This window comes from Myxocyprinus asiaticus, chromosome 10, assembly GCF_019703515.2.
Source record: "Myxocyprinus asiaticus isolate MX2 ecotype Aquarium Trade chromosome 10, UBuf_Myxa_2, whole genome shotgun sequence".
NCBI classification, from domain to species: domain Eukaryota; kingdom Metazoa; phylum Chordata; class Actinopteri; order Cypriniformes; family Catostomidae; genus Myxocyprinus; species Myxocyprinus asiaticus.
In genome coordinates, this window is record NC_059353.1 from 3,280,793 (window position 1) to 3,301,593 (window position 20,801).

At 37.9% G+C, this 20,801-nt stretch overlaps 1 protein-coding gene across 2 annotated transcripts in view; it reads right to left on the reverse strand.

The window, feature by feature from the left end:
* The window catches only part of LOC127446818 (E3 ubiquitin-protein ligase ubr3-like), a 168,332-nt gene that overhangs the window by 97,741 nt on the left and 49,790 nt on the right, over positions 1-20,801 (reverse strand). For both annotated transcript variants that reach the window (XM_051708064.1, XM_051708063.1), the window contains exons 15-21: positions 20,061-20,113; positions 19,806-19,939; positions 19,543-19,628; positions 18,925-19,066; positions 16,093-16,189; positions 11,272-11,413; positions 10,911-11,015 (exon numbers count right to left, since the gene is read on the reverse strand). In XM_051708064.1, the coding sequence (XP_051564024.1) occupies positions 10,911-11,015; positions 11,272-11,413; positions 16,093-16,189; positions 18,925-19,066; positions 19,543-19,628; positions 19,806-19,939; positions 20,061-20,113 (759 nt within the window). The remainder of the gene's footprint in view (positions 1-10,910; positions 11,016-11,271; positions 11,414-16,092; positions 16,190-18,924; positions 19,067-19,542; positions 19,629-19,805; positions 19,940-20,060; positions 20,114-20,801) is intronic.

A 20,801-nucleotide genomic window follows, 5' to 3' on the forward strand; every position in this document is an offset into this window, starting at 1 on the left:
ACCCTCGGACATGATGCGCCAGATTACTATAATTTTCCAAAGGAACATTATTTGCATTGGCAGATAAAACAGTTTCTTTTTGAGGCTGAGCCTAGTGGCAACCGAAAATTCACTTACTGTTCTCAAGATGTCAACCAGCTGTTGCCGTTGATGGGCCTATATTACATATGTTTTTCTTTTCTTTCTTATTGTTAAATGGAGTGTGACTACGTTTTTATCTTTTAAAGTAGAATGCTGGCCTCACCATTCGTTCCTTATATGGCAATCACCTAAGACTATTTTGTATAATTGGGGTTGTTGGGTTAGCTATTAGACTGAGTATGCCCGCTTCCACACTGGCCACAGTCTTAGTTCTTACATGGGTAGGGGTGGGTTTTTCGGTAAGTGGTTGCTCTCTGATGGGGAGGGGGATATTTGGGAAGCATGAGAAGTAACCGGGAACGCACTGCATAAACGGACCAGTGTTTTAGGTTTATTGCGTAGAAAAAAAAAAGTCAATATTGCACTGTTACAGGAAATGCATCTATTAACTGCTGACGACTTATTTTACGACTCATCCTCGTATAGCACTAAAACTAGAGGAGTGGCTATAGTAGTCAGGCATGGTCTGAAGCTCAAGCTTGTGGATACATGGTCTGACACAGCAGGCAGATTGGTCTGTGCTAAGGTAGAATATTGTGGTAGGAAAATTGCCTTTTTCTCAGTATATGCTCCCAACACATTTGACAAATTTTTCTACACTTATTTAACTATATGCTGGAATTAACCAACTACTACTTTGTAGTTGGTGCCGATTTTAATGCTGTTTGGGACCCTATTATGGACAGGTCAGGGGTTTCGGAGACCAGTGAGCAGTGTCTATGGCCTTGTGTGCATGGGCCACTGATACAGGACTTAAGGACATATGGCGTTTGGTTAGCCCATCTTTGAAAGATTTCTCCTTTTCTTCGAGACATAAGTCTTTTTCCAAAATCGATTATCTATTTGCCTCCCCCCAACTTTTTGTTAATATTTTGAATGTATCCTTACTACCTATGGCTTTGTCTGACCACAGGGGAGTGCTTAGTATTGTAATATTTAATACATTTTCCTCTCGTGCTCCCAGGTGCTTTAACACCATGCTTTTGAATAGTGATGCCTTTAAAACACAATTTAGAGAGAAACGAGTTGAGTTTCTAGATTTGAACTCGGAATCGGTTGTCGACCCCAGAATACTCTGATGCTGTAAAAGATTTCATTAGGAATAATGCGATTCTATTTTTGTCCAATATATGTAAAGCGAGGCTGTCTAAATTCGAAAGCCTAGAATCCCTGTTTGCACATTTTTATACATCCCTTAAGTCAATTTATTTCTGAAAAACTAGCTTTGCAATGAAATCTGGCAAAAAAAAAAAAATAAATGAATGCGATTCAAGCAAAATTCAGAATTTCTTATTCATAGAACTAGATAAAATTACTATTTTTACAGTTCAAGACCAAGTAATCTTTTAGCCGTGAGTATTCGTACTAATGAGCAATTCACTGATATTTCATCTATTAAATCTAGTACCGGGAATATAACAACTGATCCTGCAAAAATTAATTACATTTTCCGCTCTTATTATTCTGATTTGTACCAGTCTGACATAACTTTCCACCAATCACAATGTAATGCTTTTTTGAGTAGAGTGTTATTGCCAACTCTCTCTGAAATTTACTTCAGCCATCTGGGTGAACCCATTGCCTTAGATGAGTTAAGAGAGGCTGCACTCAGAATACAGAAAGGGAAGTCGCCTGGCCTGGACGGCATCCCCCCATAGTTAAGAACTATGGGGCTTGGTGAAGGTTTTATACACATGGTAAAACTTTTATACTCTAATCCTTCAGCGATGATTCTGACAGGGAAAATGTTCTCTACTTTGTTTAGGATCTCAAGGTCCTCACGTCAAAGCTGCCCTCTGAGCCCAGGGCTTTCTGCCTTGTCTCTTGAACCCTTTGCTCAGCTTATAAGACAATCCACTAATATCAGTCATATCTCCGCTCATGATACACTACACTGAAGAGTTTGGAGCTTAATCGGGCTACAAAATAAACTGGTCCAAATCTTCAATGTTACTGTTAAACTAGGCAGCTACAGTAGAACTGTTACTCCCCCTGTAGGAATATGTAAGGTTGAGCACTTCAGATATCTTGGCATGGAGATATTCTCCTCTCTTAACCGCATTAAGCAGAACTATATTGAAACTTGGAATAAAAGTTCTTAAAGATCTTAACAGATGGTCAGCTCTAGCTAGCTCTTTACAGGCACACACTTCCATTGTCAAAATGAATATCTTTCCCAGAGTTAATTTTATTAGTCCCATGCTCCCCTTATCACCTCCTACCGACTACTAGAGTAAATTACACTCTCCACAGTTTCCAAATATGTCTGGAATGGGAAATGACCACGCATAAAGTTTTCCACTATTCAGCTTAAGAAATCAGACAGTGGCCTCTCGGTCTCCAATTTCAAATTATATTATTGCGCCTTCACAATGAGATCTCTGATCATGTGGTTTAATCCCCAAGCTGATGTCTCCTGGTGGGATTTGGAGGAGAAACTAGTCTCCCCCTTTAGGTTACAAGATGTTGTTTATGCAAACATTCCCAATAAGCAATGTCGACTTAGATTTGGCTCTTTAATCACACAGTTAGTACAAGTATGGCGGAGTGTACATCAAGCAGGCTCTACTCATTGCTTATGGCATAACAACACTCTAGGGCTGGGAGATTAATCAAATTATTTTCAATTATGATTTTGGCTTATAACGATTATGAAAACAAGCTAATCAAGATAAAAAAAAAATGATTGTGCCGCATTCCGTTTCACAATGAAACACCCCGGCGTTATATCTTTAAAGCATCCTTTATTAAAGTTCAAAAAATAAGGAAGCGGGTTATGAAAATAAACTCCGAAACCGGCATTTCTCTGTGTGGTCAGTGCCACACCTATGAGTTGTGTGAAGTGACCGGGGAAGAGACTGAATCTTCTCCCAACTGATGCACACTCGTCACTCGTGCGCATTTGCTGCAGCTAGATTATAACGTGATGGCTCGCGACATAGTGAATCATAAATATATGTGTCACTGTGTGTATCTTATCATAAAGAAAATCGGTGATACACAGCTCTATTAAGAAGAGAAAGTTTGTTTTTTGTGAGTTAAAGATGGATCGAAGTGAACATAAAGGTGAGAGAGTGTAGTTTTAGCCCATTATACACTGGAACAAAATACATTTTGATTAGTCTTTTTTGGCTTGCTTTCCAAAATAATATCTAAAACTAATTTAAAACAACATACATTTGCTTTAGGAGCTATACTGCAAAAGAAAAAATTGTTATCAGAGAATGCTAAATACAATATTTAATCAGGGCTCGACATTAACGCTTGTCCAGGACAAGTGGATTTTTGAATGGGCAAGTGAAAGAGAATTTTACTTTCCCGACCGGACAAGCAGACTGATTAAAATGTTAATAACAAAAAAATATACGGCTATATTTGCGATAGCCTAGCCCTGTGTCACTTATAAGAAAGTTCATATTCTTATTCTGCTGTTGAAAGTAATCCAGATCAGAGTAATTTTATAATTCGCTAGCGATCTAGTAACAGCTGTGCCCTGTTTGATTGACAGGTGGTGTATACGTGTGTTCTGAACATGCGCGTGCGTTCCGAAAATGCTTGCACTAATGCGCACCTGACCGGTCAAATACGTTTGAAAATTCAGCCTATATATACACTACAGGTCAAAAGTTTTGAAACACTTACTCATTCTTTATTATAATTTTTTCACATTTTAGAATAATAGTAAAGTCATCAAAACTATGGAATAACATAAATGGAACTATGGGAATTATGTAGTGACTAAACAAAATCCAAAATAAATCAAAACTGTGTTATATTTTAGCATCTTCAAAGTAGTCACCCTTTGCCTAGAATTTGCAGACATGAACTCTTGACATTTTCTTAACCAACTTCTTGAGGTATCACCCTGAGATGATTTTTAAACAGTATTGAAGGAGTTCCCATCTATGTTGGGCACTTATTGGCTGCTTTTCTTTATTATTTGGTCCAAGTAAAAAAAAAATTGTAATGAAATAAATTAATATGGTGGCACAATCAGATTTTTGTCTACAAAACTAATTTCAAACATTTAAGCATACGCCTTCAGATCAAAAGATTTTTAAGATCATGAGAAACATTTCAGTCAAGTGTTTCAAAACTTTTGACCGGTAGTGTGTGTGTGTGTGTGTGTGTGTGTGTGTGTATGTGTGTGTGTGTGTGTGTGTGTGTGTCTATATACAGGTGCATCTCAATAAATTAGAATGTCGTGGAAAAGTTCATTTATTTCAGTAATTCAACTCAAATTGTGAAACTCGTGTATTAAATAAATTCACTGCACACAGACTGAAGTAGTTTAAGTCTTTGGTTCTTTTAATTGTGATGATTTTGGCTCACATTTAACAAAAACCCACCAATTCACTCTCTCAAAAAATTAGAATACATCATAAGACCAATAAAAAAAAACATTTTTAGTGAATTGTTGGCCTTCTGGAAAGTATGTTCATTTACTATATACACTATATTGCCAAAAGTATTCGCTCACCCATCCAAATAATTGAATTCAGGTGTTCCAATCACTTCCATGGCCACAGGTGTATAAAATGAAGCACCTAGGCATGCAGACTGCTTCTACAAACATTTGTGAAAGAATGGGCCACTCTCAGGAGCTCAGTGAATTCCAGCGTGGTACTGTGATAGGATGCCACCTGTGCAACAAGTCCAGTCGTGAAATTTCCTCACTACTAAATATTCCACAGTCAACTGTCAGTGGTATTATAACAAAGTGGATGTGATTGGGAATGACAGCAACTCAGCCACAAAGTGGTAGGCCACGTAAAATGACAGAGCGGGGTCAGCGGATGCTGAGGCGCATAGTGCGCAGAGGTCGCCAACTTTCTGCAGAGTTAATCGCTACAGACCTCCAAAGTTCATGTGGCCTTCAGATTAGCTCAAGAACAGTGCGTAGAGAGCTTCATGGAATGGGTTTCCATGGCCGAGCAGCTGCATCCAAGCCATACATCACCAAGTGCAACGCAAAGCGTCGGATACAGTGGTGTAAAGCACGCCGCCACTGGACTCTAGAGCAGTGGAGACGCGTTCTCTGGAGTGACAAATCACGCTTCTCCATCTGGCAATCTGATGGATGAGTCTGGGTTTGGCAGTTGCCAGGAGAACGGTACTTGTCTGACTGCATTGTGCCAACTGTGAAGTTTGGTGGAGGGGGATTATGGTGTGGGGTTGTTTTTCAGGAGCTGGGCTTGGCCCCTTAGTTCCAGTGAAAGGAACTCTGAATGCTTCAGCATACCAAGAGATTTTGGACAATTCCATGCTCCCAACTTTGTGGGAACAGTTTGGGGATGGCCCCTTCCTGTTCCAACATGACTGCGCACCAGTGCACAAAGCAAGGTCCATAAAGACATGGATGAGCGAGTTTGGTGTGGAAGAACTTGACTGGCCTGCACAGAGTCCTGACCTCAACCCGATAGAGCACCTTTGGGATGAATTAGAGCGAAGACTGCGAGCCAGGCCTTCTCGTCCAACATCAGTGTCTGACCTCACAAATGCGCTTCTGGAAGAATGGTCAAAAATTCCCATGAACACACTCCTAAACCTTGTGGAAAGCCTTCCCAGAAGAGTTGAAGCTGTTATAGCTGCAAAGGGTGGGCCGATGTCATATTAAACCCTATGGATTAAGAATGGGATGTCACTTAAGTTCATATGTGTCTAAAGGCAGATGAGCGAATACTTTTGGCAATATAGTGTATGTACTCAATACTTGGTAGGCACTCCTTTTGCTTTAATTACTGCCTCAATTCGGCGTGGCATGGAGGTGATCAGTTTGTGGCACTGCTGAGGTGGTATGGAATCCCAGGTTTCTTTGACAGTGGCCTTCAGCTCATCTGCATTTTTTGGTCTCTTGTTTCTCATTTTCGTCTTGACAATACCAGGTCTGGTGAGTTTGCTGGCCAGTCAAACACACCAACACCATGGTCATTTAACCAACTTTTGGTGCTTTTGGCAGTGTGGGCAGGTGCCAAATCCTGCTGGAAAATGAAATCAGCATCTTTAAAAAGCTGGTCAGCAGAAGGAAGCATGAAGTGCTCCAAAATTTCTTGGTAAACGGGTGCAGTGACTTTGGTTTTCAAAAAACACAATGGACCAACACCAGCAGATGACATTGCACCCCAAATCATCACAGACTGTGGAAACTTAACACTGGACTTCAAGCAACTTGGGCTATGAGCTTCTCCACCCTTCCTCCAGACTCTAGGACCTTGGTTTCCAAATGAAATACAAAACTTGCTCTCATCTGAAAAGAGGACTTTGGACCACTGGGCAACAGTCCAGTTCTTCTTCTCCTTAGCCCAGTTAAGACGCCTCTGACGTTGTCTGTGGTTCAGGAGTGGCTTAACAAGAGGAATACAACAACTGTAGCCAAATTCCTTGACACGTCTGTGTGTGGTGGCTCTTGATGCCTTGACCCCAGCCTCAGTCCATTCCTTGTGAAGTTCACCCAAATTCTTGAATCGATTTTGCTTGACAATCCTCATAAGCATGCGGTTCTCTCGGTTGATTGTGCATCTTTTTCTTCCACACTTTTTCCTTCCACTCAACTTTCTGTTAACATGCTTGGATACAGCACTCTGTGAACAGCCAGCTTCTTTGGCAATGAAAGTTTGTGGCTTACCCTCCTTGTGAAGGGTGTCAATGATTGTCTTCTGGACAACTGTCAGATCAGCAGTCTTCCCCATGATTGTGTAGCCTAGTGAACCAAACTGAGAGACCATTTTGAAGGTTCAGGAAACCTTTGCAGGTGTTTTGAGTTGATTAGCTGATTGGTGTGTCACCATATTCTAATTTTCTGAGATAGTGAATTGGTGGTTTTTTTTTTAAATGTGAGCCAAAATCATCACAATTAAAAGAACCAAAGACTTAAACTACTTCAGTCTGTGTGCATTGAATTTATTTAATATACGAGTTTCACAATTTGAGCTGAATTACTGAAATAAACAAACTTTTCCACGACATTCTAATTTATTGAGATGCACCTGTATATGTATATATATATCAGACTTTTAGTTGGTACCAACACCAGTGAAATTTCACTGGTTCCATTCTTGATATTTGAGATTCAACACCACAGTAAAAATAGATAATATGCTATTATGCTATTGAACACACTCCTTTATTTAAAAAGTTAAACATTCGTGTAAATATACACATATTAAATAAAAACAATGTCATGTTACCTTGGTAATGTTTTTTTTTTTTTTTAATTATTCAGGTAAATAGTCATAATAATAAAGTGGCCAATACCGATTATTGATAATTTACAGCTTATTGTGGGCAGTACAATAACTGATAATTCACATCTCATTGTGAGCGATACGATAACTGATGATTCTCAACTTATTTTGGACGATATGATAACTGATAATTCACAGCTCATTGTGGGCAATACGCTAACCGATAATTCACAACTTATTGTGGCCGATACGATAATTGATAATTCACAGCTCTCTGTGGGCAATATGATAGCGATAATTCACAACTTATTGTGGGCGATACGATAATCGATATTTCACAGCTCATTGTGGGAAATACGATAATCGATAACTCACAGCTCATTGTGGGCGATACGATAACAATAATTCACAACTTACTGTGGATGATGCAATAACCGATAATTCTTAACTTATTGTGGCCGATACGATAACTGATAATTCACAACTTATTGTGGGCGATACGATAACGATAATTCACAACTTATTGTGGGCGATACGATAACGATAATTCACAACTTATTGTGGGCGATACGATAACGATAATTCACAGCTCATTGTGGGTGACACAATAACCGATAATTCACAGCTAATTGTGGGTGATACGATAATTCACAGCTATTTGTGGGTGATATGATAACTGATAATTCACAGCTAACTGTGGGTGATACGATAACCGATAATTCACAGCTATTTGTGGGTGATACGATAAGTCACAGCTAATTGTGGGTGAAACGATAAGTCACAGCTAATTGTGGGTGATACGATAACTGATAATTCACAGCTAATTGTGGGTGAAACGATAAGTCACAGCTAATTGTGGGTGATACGATAACTGATAATTCACAGCTAATTGTGGGTGATACGATAATCGATAATTCACAGCTAATTGTGGGTGATACAATAATCGATAATTCACAGCTAACTGTGGGTGATACGATAACCGATAATTCACAGCTAACTGTGGGTGATACGATAACCGATAATTCACAGCTATTTGTGGGTGATATGATAAGTCACAGCTAATTGTGGGTGAAACAATAATTCACAGCTAATTGTGGGTGATACGATAACCGATAATTCACAGCTAATTGTGGGTGATATGATAACTGATAATTCACAGCTAATTGTGGGTGATACGATAATCGATAATTCACAGCTAACTGTGGGTGATACAATAATCGATAATTCACAGCTAACTGTGGGTGATACGATAATCGATAATTCACAGCTAACTGTGGGTGATACAATAACCGATAATTCACAGCTAATTGTGGGTGATACGATAATCGATAATTCACAGCTAACTGTGGGTGATACGATAATCGATAATTCACAGCTAACTGTGGGTGATACGATAACGATAATTCACAGCTATTTGTGGGTGATACGATAACGATAATTCACAGCTATTTGTGGGTGATACGATAACGATAATTCACAGCTATTTGTGGGTGATACGATAACTGATAATTCACAGCTAATTGTGGGTGATACGATAAGTCACAGCTAATTGTGGGTGATACGATAATTCACAGCTAATTGTGGGTGATACGATAATTCACAGCTAATTGTGGGTGATACGATAACCGATAATTCACAGCTAATTGTGGGTGATACGATAACCGATAATTCACAGCTAATTGTGGGTGATACGATAATCGATAATTCACAGCTAAGTGTGGGTGATACGATAACGATAATTCACAGCTATTTGTGGGTGATACGATAACGATAATTCACAGCTATTTGTGGGTGATACGATAACGATAATTCACAGCTATTTGTGGGTGATACGATAACTGATAATTCACAGCTAATTGTGGGTGATACGATAAGTCACAGCTAATTGTGGGTGATACGATAATTCACAGCTAATTGTGGGTGATACGATAATTCACAGCTAATTGTGGGTGATACGATAACCGATAATTCACAGCTAATTGTGGGTGATACGATAACCGATAATTCACAGCTAATTGTGGGTGATACGATAACCGATAATTCACAGCTAATTGTGGGTGATACGATAACCGATAATTCACAGCTAATTGTGGGTGATACGATAACCGATAATTCACAGCTAATTGTGGGTGATACGATAACCGATAATTCACAGCTATTTGTGGGTGATACGATAACCGATAATTCACAGCTAATTGTGGGTGATACGATAACCGATAATTCACAGCTAATTGTGGGTGATACGATAACCGATAATTCACAGCTAATTGTGGGTGATATGATAACCGATAATTCACAGCTAATTGTGGGTGATACGATAACCGATAATTCACAGCTATTTGTGGGTGATACGATAACCGATAATTCACAGCTATTTGTGGGCGATACGATAACCGATAATTCACAGCTAATTGTGGGCGATACGATAACGATAATTCACAGCTAATTGTGGGTGATACGATAACCGATAATTCACAGCTAATTGTGGGTGATTCGATAACCGATAATTCACAGCTATTTGTGGGTGATACGATAAGTCACAGCTAATTGTGGGTGATACGATAATTCACAGCTAATTGTGGGTGATACGATAATTCACAGCTAATTGTGGGTGATACGATAACCGATAATTCACAGCTAATTGTGGGTGATACGATAATCGATAATTCACAGCTATTTGTGGGTGATACGATAACGATAATTCACAGCTAATTGTGGGTGATACAATAATCGATAATTCACAGCTAATTGTGGGTGATACGATAACCGATAATTCACAGCTAATTGTGGGCAACGATAATTCATAGTTAACTGTGGCTGATACCGACAACTGACAAATCACAGCTCATTGTGGGCAATATGATAACTGATCATTCACAGCTCACTGTATCCGTTACCGATTATCGATAATTCACAGCTAATTGTGGGCAATAGCGATAACGAATAATTCAGTTTATTGTGGAAGATACGAAAACAGATATATCACAACTCACTGTGGCTGATTCAGATAACCAATCATTTTACTTTTGAGTTTTAACCCTTTTCAACGGAGCTGCTATCTAATTAACTAAAAACCACTCACTTGAACAAGCACGTTTGACTGCTTTACGGATGTTCTGCTGGTCTGACTGAGAAATAAATTATACTTGCTTATATTGTCTTGTGCCAATTTATATGATTACTATAAAAGTGTAGAATGATCAAACATGTTATAATGAATGAAACCAAATTAAGGCTAGAATTTAACAGCATGTAACAAACATTAAATAATAATATAAAAAAATACACAATACAAACAAAACACAAAAGCAACACCTCTATATACATAGTGTAATATTTACGCAAACAACCAGACTGCATGTGCAGTGGTGGTTTGTGTGCGTGTTTGTGTGTACATGCGCAATGCGTAGTGTCTTTCACAGATGATCATTATTATATATTTGGTTGCTCCAGAGAATCGAACTAATTATCAGTGACAATATTGGCAGTAATTCCACGTTTATTCCACTATCAGCACAATAATAATAAATTTTCCGAATTTTCAGTCGCCAATATATTGTGCACCTCTAAGGAAAACATGCTCACCTCCTCTACTTTGTCCTCCTGGATCTGGTTATCCATTCCGAGTTCTATGAGGTACAGCACCATACACAACACATGTTCAGACATATTTTGATGATCCATCCAGATCTACACACACAAACACACAAAAGAGCATTATGATAAGAGTTATCAAACACATTACTGCTAATTTGATGAATGAGTGCTCAAGTGAAAACATTAATTTCAATGTTCCATACCGTCATTTAGCAGAAATCAATATATAAAATGAAACAGTAAACTTAAATTTTAAAGGGTCAGATTCATTACATTGAAGCTCACAATATCCTGTAAAATTAACCGCACACATCTCTTCTAGTGCATTTTATTTGGTTATAAGTTTCACCTTATAAAGCAGTGTAAAGATGACAATGTGCAGAGTTTTGCAGTGCAGCAGGCGCACCAGTCCTCTATAGCACGGGTGCAGAGGGGTCCTCTCTTTATAGGGCGGCCAGGGGTTCCCTGTATGAACGCCTGACTGCTTCAGACTACAGAAGAGACAACCACAATCAAATTCAATCAAATATAATCAGCCAGCAAACCAATTTTCATATTAATTATTAAAATATAAAAAGACCCTTTAGGGCACTGGTCAGTGAAATCTTATAAGGCAACATAAAACAGCATTTACAATACATTTAACTTCCATAATGTGATGCATATCACAGTTCTTCTAGAATTAATGTAGGATGGGACATTATTTTATCCATCATGATTTGATTGGACCATGGATGTTAGGCTATGATATTACATGTTAACATTATTTTGCACCACCCATGTGCCCTTGATTAAATCAGCAGAAAATAAAAGTCATTCAGAAGTGAAGAAAGTTTTTTTTTTTTATTTAACATTATGAAAAAACTTGTTTATTTTCTTCTTTAGAGTAATGTGCACAGTAGGTCTAGAATTTTTTTGTTAGAAAGTCAAGAGATCAATTGTATTTTAATGCTGTCTTCTGGGATAAAAAATAACAATATGACTGACAATGCAAGTGTATAACGTTTCCAGAGATTCAGGAACAAATACAAAAATACACAGTATACACAGACAAAAGGGGCTCTAGTTGTCAGAATGCAGATGTATTTAAATTACATTTTATATTTATTACACTGCTTGTATTATGTTGTTAAGCCACATGATACGTGAATGTAGCCCTGCTTTAAGACATTGACTCCATTAATGTTGAATGGGATGGGAGATATAAAATATTTTGTCCTCTTGACAGGTAATTCATCATCCAGCAGCCGTATGGAGCTAGGACACTGCCTAAAGTATTTGAATCTAAATTGTGTTCATTTAGATTCTAGACATGTGACATTTAACAAAAATTCTCTCATCATTTCCTCACCCTCATGTCATCCCAGATGTGTATGACTTTCTCTCTTCTGCTGAACACAAATGAAGATTTTTAGAAGAATATTTCAGCTCTGTTGGTCCATACAATGCAAGTGAATGGTGGGCAGAACTTTGAAGCTCAAAAAATCACTTAAAGAAAACATAAAAGTTATCCATATGACTCCAGTGATTAAATCCATATCTTCAGAAGTGATATGATAAGAAAAGATATGTGAGAAACAGATACAAATTTAAGTACTTTTTTTTTAACTCTAAATTTCCACTTTCACTTTTACATTTGAACATCACATGTGGTGCCTGTTTAGTTTCACTTTTACATTTGAAAGTGAAAGTGGAGATTTATAGTAAAAAGGACTTAAATATTGATCTGTTTCTCACCCACACTTATCATATCGCTTCTGAAAACATGGATTTAACCGCTGGAGTTGTATGATTACTTTTATGCTGCCTTCATGTGCTTTTTGGAGCTTCAAAATTCTGGATACCATTTGCTTGCATTGTATGGACCTACAGAGCTGAAATATTCTTCTAAAAAATCTTTTTTTTTTTTTGTGTTCACCAGAATAAGAAAGTCATACACATCTGGGATGGCATGAGGGTGAGTAAATGATGAGAGAATTTTCATTTTTGGGCGAACTATCCCTTTTTTTTTCTGCCATATTGCCCAGCCCTACATGAAAGCCATTTGAAAATCTTTCCCCGCTGTCAGTCGCCACATCTTCGGGCCATGCAGCACAGCTGGCTGCCGATCCAATGCAAATCAGGATGGCTCTGGTAAACGATCGATCGCTGGTAAACAAGACGTTTATTTTGCATGACTTCTTCACCCCTAATGATTTGGATTTTTTATTTGTGACTGAGACTTGGCTGAGTGCTGGGGATATAAGTCCCTTTTCTGAACTCGTACCCACACACTGTACATTTTTAAACTGCCCCAGAACAACTGGTAGGGGTGGAGGGTAAGCATCTGTTTTTAGAAGTAATTTCTGCTGTCGGACTAAAAAAACTGAGATGTATTCTAGCTTTGAAGTATTATTGTTCCATTTGGATCAGGATCAAGCATTAGCGATTGCAGTGGTATATCGTCCACCGAAATCAAACAGATTTTTTAAATGAGTTCAGTTTTCAAACTTCTTATGAGAAGCTGTTCTTAAATACGACAGACTCTTGATTGTTGGGGATTTTAATATTCATGTTTGTTGTGACTCAAATTCCCTGGCAAAGGATTTTATTAGTCTCACTGACTCCTTCAGCTTTGTCCAAATGGTGAAAGGACCCACCCATAAACAGGGTCACACACTAGACCTTGTTTTGCAGCATGGTTTTTCTATATGTGACCTAGAAATTTGTGACTTAAGTTTTTCCGATCACAAGCCTGTTGTGTTTACCTGTTCTCTCATAGATCGAATCCCACAAACCAAGAAGCCGGCATACTGGTCTCATATGTTTAATTCTACATCTGGTGATGAATTTTCTGTTTTATTTATGGAGGCTTGTCAATTTTCTACCCTTGATTGCCTTTCCAATAACTTCAGTGCAGGAGAACATCTTATGTTGTTTAACTCTATTTGTAATGACATTTTAGACTCTGTAGCTCCATTGAAAGAAAAAAAACCTAAGTCTGAACCTTGGTTAAATAATACTACACAGGCACTAAGACGGGCAATAATAAACAAGTGTCTCCTCACAAGGACAGTTCCAGAATACTTTAAACATGCAACTGTCAAACCATTGCTTAAAAAACAAATCTGGACTCGACTGTCTTGGCTAATTTTAGACCAATGTCTTCAGAGAAAGTTGTTCTAATTCAACTACAAAGCTTTCTAGAGCTAAATGGTACTTTTGAAGTATTTCAGTCTGGGTTCAGGAAACATCATAGTACCAAATCTGCTCTTTTAAAAGTCTCTAATGATATCTTGCTTTCTGTCAACTCAGGGGACTCGGTGATACTTTCGCTCTTAGATTTAAGCACTGCGTTTGATACTGTTGACCATGGCATCCTTATCCCTCGCCTTGAACACTGTGTGGGCATTAAAGGTCAAGCTTTAAATTGGTTCAAATCTTACCTGGATGACAGAACTTTCTCAGTTTGCATCAATGGGTTATCTTCGTCTAGATCTACTTTGACTTGTGGGGTCCCTCAGGGCTCCATTATTGCCCCATTTTATTTTCATTGTACATGCTTCCTTTGGGATCAGCTTTTAACAAACATGGAGTGTCGTTCCATTGCTACGCAGACGACACTCAAATTTATTTGCCTCTGAAGCAAAATGAAAATAATGGTTTAATAATGTCTTTTGCTGCTTGTCTGTCAGATATTAAAGCATGGATGTTCTGTCACTTTCTTTGCACTGGTTGCCAGTCCGCTACAGAATCGATTTGAAAATTCTTGTATTTTTGTATTTAAAGCTTTAAACGGATTGGCACCTATCTATCTCTCTGACATTTTGAATACTAGTACACATGTCAGACGTCTAAGATCATCAGATCAGACACTCTTGATGGTCTCTAAATCCAGATTAAAGTCGAGGGGTGATCGTGCTTTCGCTATAGCAGGCCTGAAATTGTGGAACAGTCTACCACTATCTCTTAGAATCATTTCGACCGAATCAGAATTGAAATCAAAGATAAAAACCTCTTCGAGCTGGCCTACAACTAATCCCAGAGCCTTTCCTTGGGCGGTGTAAATTTTATTATGTGCTATGATGTGCTTTGGGGTTGTACATAGATGGATTTGTAATTGCATTATGTTATGTCCTTTTAATTATTGTTGTACAGCACAGTGGTCAAACAGTGTTGTTTTTACTGTGCATTAAAAATGATTTGATTGATTGAAAATTAAAAAAGGGCATGGTAAATAGCCCCTAAATCAGTTTTAATAAGACCTTCATATAAGAAAAAGAAAAAAAGGGGAAACATTCAGCAATACAATTTAATCTCTTGTTTTGCAGGAGTCATTTTAGGCTGCTGCTGTTTAATTCTTTTTAGCTGCAGTACATTTGGAAAAATCTCATCTTGCTGATCTGAACAGGAAATTAGTTAATGGACTATCTCCTGCTTGTAAAGGCTTTCATTAGAGTATGAATCTGTTGGTGGAGTAGTCGAGTCTTGATCTACCTGATCTAACTGTTAAAGCTCATCTCAGGTGTAAGCCCTAACAGAGCAGTAGAACTGAGTGACCCTGAATATAATCTCCTCTATCACACGCTGACCCTGAAACTCAAGATGAACAGCACACAAACCCAAACAGTTTAAGGCTCCATTTGTGAGTGTTTTTCTTAGTTCAGTGTGGTTTCAAGATGATCAATGACCACATCTAAGAGAGCTTCCACCTTAGACTGAAACCGTTTTATAGAAGTTGTTCACTATTTTACAGTATTAAATGGCTGGCCACTTCCGGCTCTCCAATTTTCTCATTTAGGACTGACAACATTTAGAATTCTTTGTCTATTTCTGACTTTTGCACAGAGAGACACTCATCATCATATCATATGATTTTAATGACAAATGTTATACTGAAACAAACACCAAGCCCTCTTACTTTTCATCTTCTCTCCAAGCACCCATCATATAGCTACTCTTTTTCACCAACCAATCAATTCCCAATAGATAAAATCAAGACTTGTCCTACACTTTTTGGTTAAATATCCATGATTCACTTGGAAACACTGGACACTTATGAAGTAAAATGGGTTGAGAACAGCATTTCATGTTGACTGTAAGGATAAAAACTAAATATATCAAGGGTATAGTCTGTATATAAAGTAAATGGCAAGATGAGGTGGAGGTGTGGAGTATTTCAGAGACTCACAATGCGGAGTATCGATCCATGGCCGACTGCACGTCTCTGCGGTACACCGTGCGTAAAATCACCATTATAGGGTCAAACTCCTTCTCCCAGACTTCAGCTGAACACACACACATACAAACAAACAAACAAACAAACAAACAAAAAGAGTGAGTGTGAGTAATGCAAAAGACAGCCACAATACAGTTATAATTATTATACAAAAAGTGCAAAGTATCAGTAGAAATGATGGGCCTCCATCAGAAATCTATATTCCACTGCTAGAGTGAATGAATTGACCTTGAAATTATCCCGATATTTAGTTCTAGAACAGATATGGCCATATAATGAAACCCAATTAGAGCTGAACTTGAAATAATCTACAGATGTGCACTAGGTCTTGCATCAGGCAAATACAAAAACACATACAAGTATACAAATGCACACATATACAGCTAGAGAACAGATGCTTCTGTCCAAATGTAGAGAAATGAGCTCAATGCTGAACTTATGGCACCACAGTGCCATCTGGAGGTAAAGAAAGGCACATACAACAAACTGGCGCAATGAATTTATAGGAAAAAAAGTATGCATATGGATAATATATTTATAAATAAAAATAAGGGTAAGGGCTGTCAATTGATTACAATTTTAATCAATTTAATTACATGATGTTCTGATCAATTAATGTAATCACAATTAATTGCATATCAATATTTACTGAGAAAGGACACAACATTAAGATAACTTGGTATACAACAATTTGAATAATTATAAACATATTAATATATAATAAATATTATAATGAAGATAGCTCAAATAAATGATATTGTATACATATATTGTGGCAGCAGACAAGTAAAACATTTAGACAATACAAACAGTGGCTTTAAAAGTCAAAATACTGTTTATTCTATTTCCATATCATTGAATATAGCCCTATAACTGGCCTATATACAAACATACATATACATGCTGTGTATACGTGCTGTGGACGAAAATGGCTTGTTGATGACAGAGGTCAGATGAGAATGGCCAGACTTGTTTGAGCAAGAGACCTCAGCGAGATTCTGTCCCGTGCTAACACTGACAAAAGCAACTTAGTTAAGTCAAGTGTATAAGTCAAGCCCCAGATGCTGTTTTGGATATTTCTTTTAAACTTAAATAATAATTGAAAGAGAATTGGAATGTATTTGTGAGCTTATTTGTAGTGCATCAAGATTACATAAATGTATGTATTTATATTAAACATGTTGTATTATGAAGATTAAAATAAGGTTTGTATTGAGGTCACACTTTATTTTAGGTGTCTTTAAATACGATATACTTACATTAAAATTTCTGTCTCCAATGTCTTAAATATGGAGCACGGCAGAAAGAGTTACGAATGAGCCACTGTCCTTGCGCCTGTAGGCCTAAATCTTTTTAGTTTTTTTTGTTTTTTAGTTGTTGTTGGTGCTCTTGTGCAATAGATGAATAACAATTTATTTATTTTTAGATATTTTATTTTTAGATATTTCTATTTTGCGGGAGTCCCGCAAATAATTGTATTCTCCCGCAACAGTAACCCAGATAACATGCGTTATAACAGTGCTATGCAGAAAAGCATTTCTGAACGTACAACACGTCGAACCTTGAGGCGGATGGGCTTCAACAGTAGAAGACCCCTCCGGGTTCCACTTCTGTCAGCCAAGAACAGAAAACTGAGGCTACAGTGGGCACAGGCTCATCAAAACTGGACAGTTAAAGACTGGAAAAACATCGCCTGGTCTGATGAATCTCAATTTCTGCTGAGGTTCACAGATGGTAGACCCACTGCAGCCTCAGCTTTCTGTTCATTGCTGACAGAAGTGGAACCCGAAGTGATCTTCTGCTATTGTAGCCTATCCGCCTCAAGGTTTGACGTATTGTGCATTCTGAAATTTTATTCTGCTCATTACAATTGTACAGAGTGGTTATCTGAGTTACCGTAGCCTTTCTGTCAGCTTGAACCAGTCTGACCATTCTTTTTTTACCTCTCTCGTTAACAAGATTTTCCTTCCATAGAACTACCGCTCACTGAATGTTTTTTTTGTTTTTTTTTTTGGCTCCATTCTGAGTAAATTCTACAGACTGTTGTGTGTGAAAATCCCCGAAGATCAGCAGTTACAGAAATACTCAAACCAGTCCATCTGGCACCAACAATCATGCCACGGTCCAAATCACTGAGATCACATTTTTTTCCCCATTGATGATTTTATGCATTGCACTGCTGCCACACGATTGGCTGATTAGATAATCGCATAAATAAGTAGATGTACAGGTGTACCTAATAAAGTGCTCAGTGAGTGTATATATATATATATATATATATATATATATATATATATATATATATATATATATGTGTGTGTGTGTGTGTGTGTGATGCATGAGTACATAGACCAACAATTAAAAATATATATGGCAGCAGATTATATAAAAATATAATGAAAATGAAGAAGATCTAAGATCTACTAATTTTGTCATTGCAAGACAACAAATATTATTCATCCTCTCGAACATATTGTTATCTTCAGTCAGATTAGATGCCATAATATTTTTAAATGAATGAAAACAAGGCTAGATAATGCTTCTAGATAATGTTTAATTGCTAAAACCAATTTTTTCCAAAATTTGTAAATTGGCAATTTATTTATCTTTCATCAGCTGAATGACACTAAAGTGCACCACTGTGAGTGAGACACAATTAACAGACCGTTTCTTTTTCCTTCACAGCCTCATTTTCATTCACGTCAAGGTCTACTGGAGGTCTCATATCACTGTACTGCTTCTAGCATCAGGTAGTGTTGTTAGTGCTGTGATTGAGTGTGTCACCTTTAGGTGTGTACATGCCCTGCTGCATAGATCCTCCAGGCTCAAACACTGGGGCTTTAAAATCAGCTACAGAAGACAACATCTCCTCAAAACTACAGCTGCCCGGAACCGCACCGCTCTTAGGGTTCGGATTCTCAGGGATCTACAACTGCAGTCAAGGACAATCTTAAAACCACAACTAATGTGAACGCCCTTAAAGTGAATCAAAATATAATGAGTAGAGATATAAACCCCACACAGAGGTCAATAATGTGATGTTACATAAACCGGAGAGAAATGAGAAAGGCTACTGTGATTATAGTAACTACTGTAACATTGTTATTATGAGAAGAATTAACATAAGGAAATCTTAAACAAGACATGCAGTGTCCAAACCAGACTCAATGCAATTCCAGCTACAAGCAATTAGTTTGTCCACACTGAAAACGTAGCAGCTGTGCGATGTGACACGATCGCAACCAATCAGAAGATATCTGATTAACATGAAAGAGATAGCTTTTATCCTTTGTTGCTTTATTACTTGTCGCCTTATCACATTATGTATGATTAGGACACAGTAAAATACTTGCAAAAACACAATCAAAAGCAGAAAGCATTGCTGTCATGGTGAAAGGATACTAGATCCAGCAGGGAACTATGGGTACGATCATTCATACACAACTGTGACACCATCTCTGCTCTCAAAATCTCATCATCTGACATTCCTGCAGATAGACAAACAGACAGACAGACAGAGAGAAATTCATAAAAGGTCAAGTATTACACAAATTATTGTCCCTAATGAAATCATATCAAAACCATAAATAATCAGGATGCTCAAGCTCTATATAATGATAAACCATGTTTATGGGAGTTGTTATTGATAAAGAGAATAGATATACCTAAGTGTATTCGGAGACTGCTCAGTATGACGAGGAAGGTGAGCGCTCCCTCCAGCATGGGTCTCTCCTGCTCCGAGTCCAGCACTGCATTTTGATGCTGAGATGCCATCGTCAACAAATCCACCACCTTAAACCTGACACACACACCAAGTTTTAAGGGGTTTGTCACTGTGTGATGGTGCTTATTAAAAATGTATGTGAATTATTTGAAAACATTTGAAACCGAAAAAATTCAAGGCAGAAAGATTGCAGTACCTCTCAAACACAGAGGAAATAAAATAATCTGGATCCAGTCGAGATGCACACACCTACAAGAAACAAAATAAGATGGAATGGAGTCATGCTGAATAATAAAATCTTCCATGTTTGTCAGTTTCTAAAGAGTGGGCTGGAGATGTATTACTAATATCTTGTGAGGAAGCACTCAAAGCACTCAAAGTGCTAAATTCAATAAAAAAAAAATAAAAGCACACCCAGTAATTTTTTCTTCATTAAAATAACCCTCTTTTTATCGAATTGACAGAATGATAATCTGATTCTTACTGATGTGCGCAATTCAAATCAAATCTATTAAAGAAAACATCAGTCGTAACCTGATTTACACTAGCAGTCTCGGAATAACTCTATTTGGGTGGGGGGTGTCAAACTTAATGACTGTTTTGCTGAGATCTCGCACTCTTCAGGTGGTCGTATGACACACTTGGCGATACAGAATGGTAGAAGTGTGACAGAGAGTCTCTCAGACCCTACAACATCAGCCACGGCCCGTAAGCCAACAGTCACAACCTGCGACCCTTACAACATCTGTCGCAACCTCATATGACATCAGTCGCAACCCTGTATGACATCAGCCGCAACTTGTACAACTTCAGTCGCAACCTGCAACCCGCACAACATCAGGTAAAACTTGTACGACTTCCGTCGCGCCCCTTACGACATCAGCTGTGACCCTGAATGGCATCAGTGGTGACCCACATGACTTCCGGTAAGACCTGC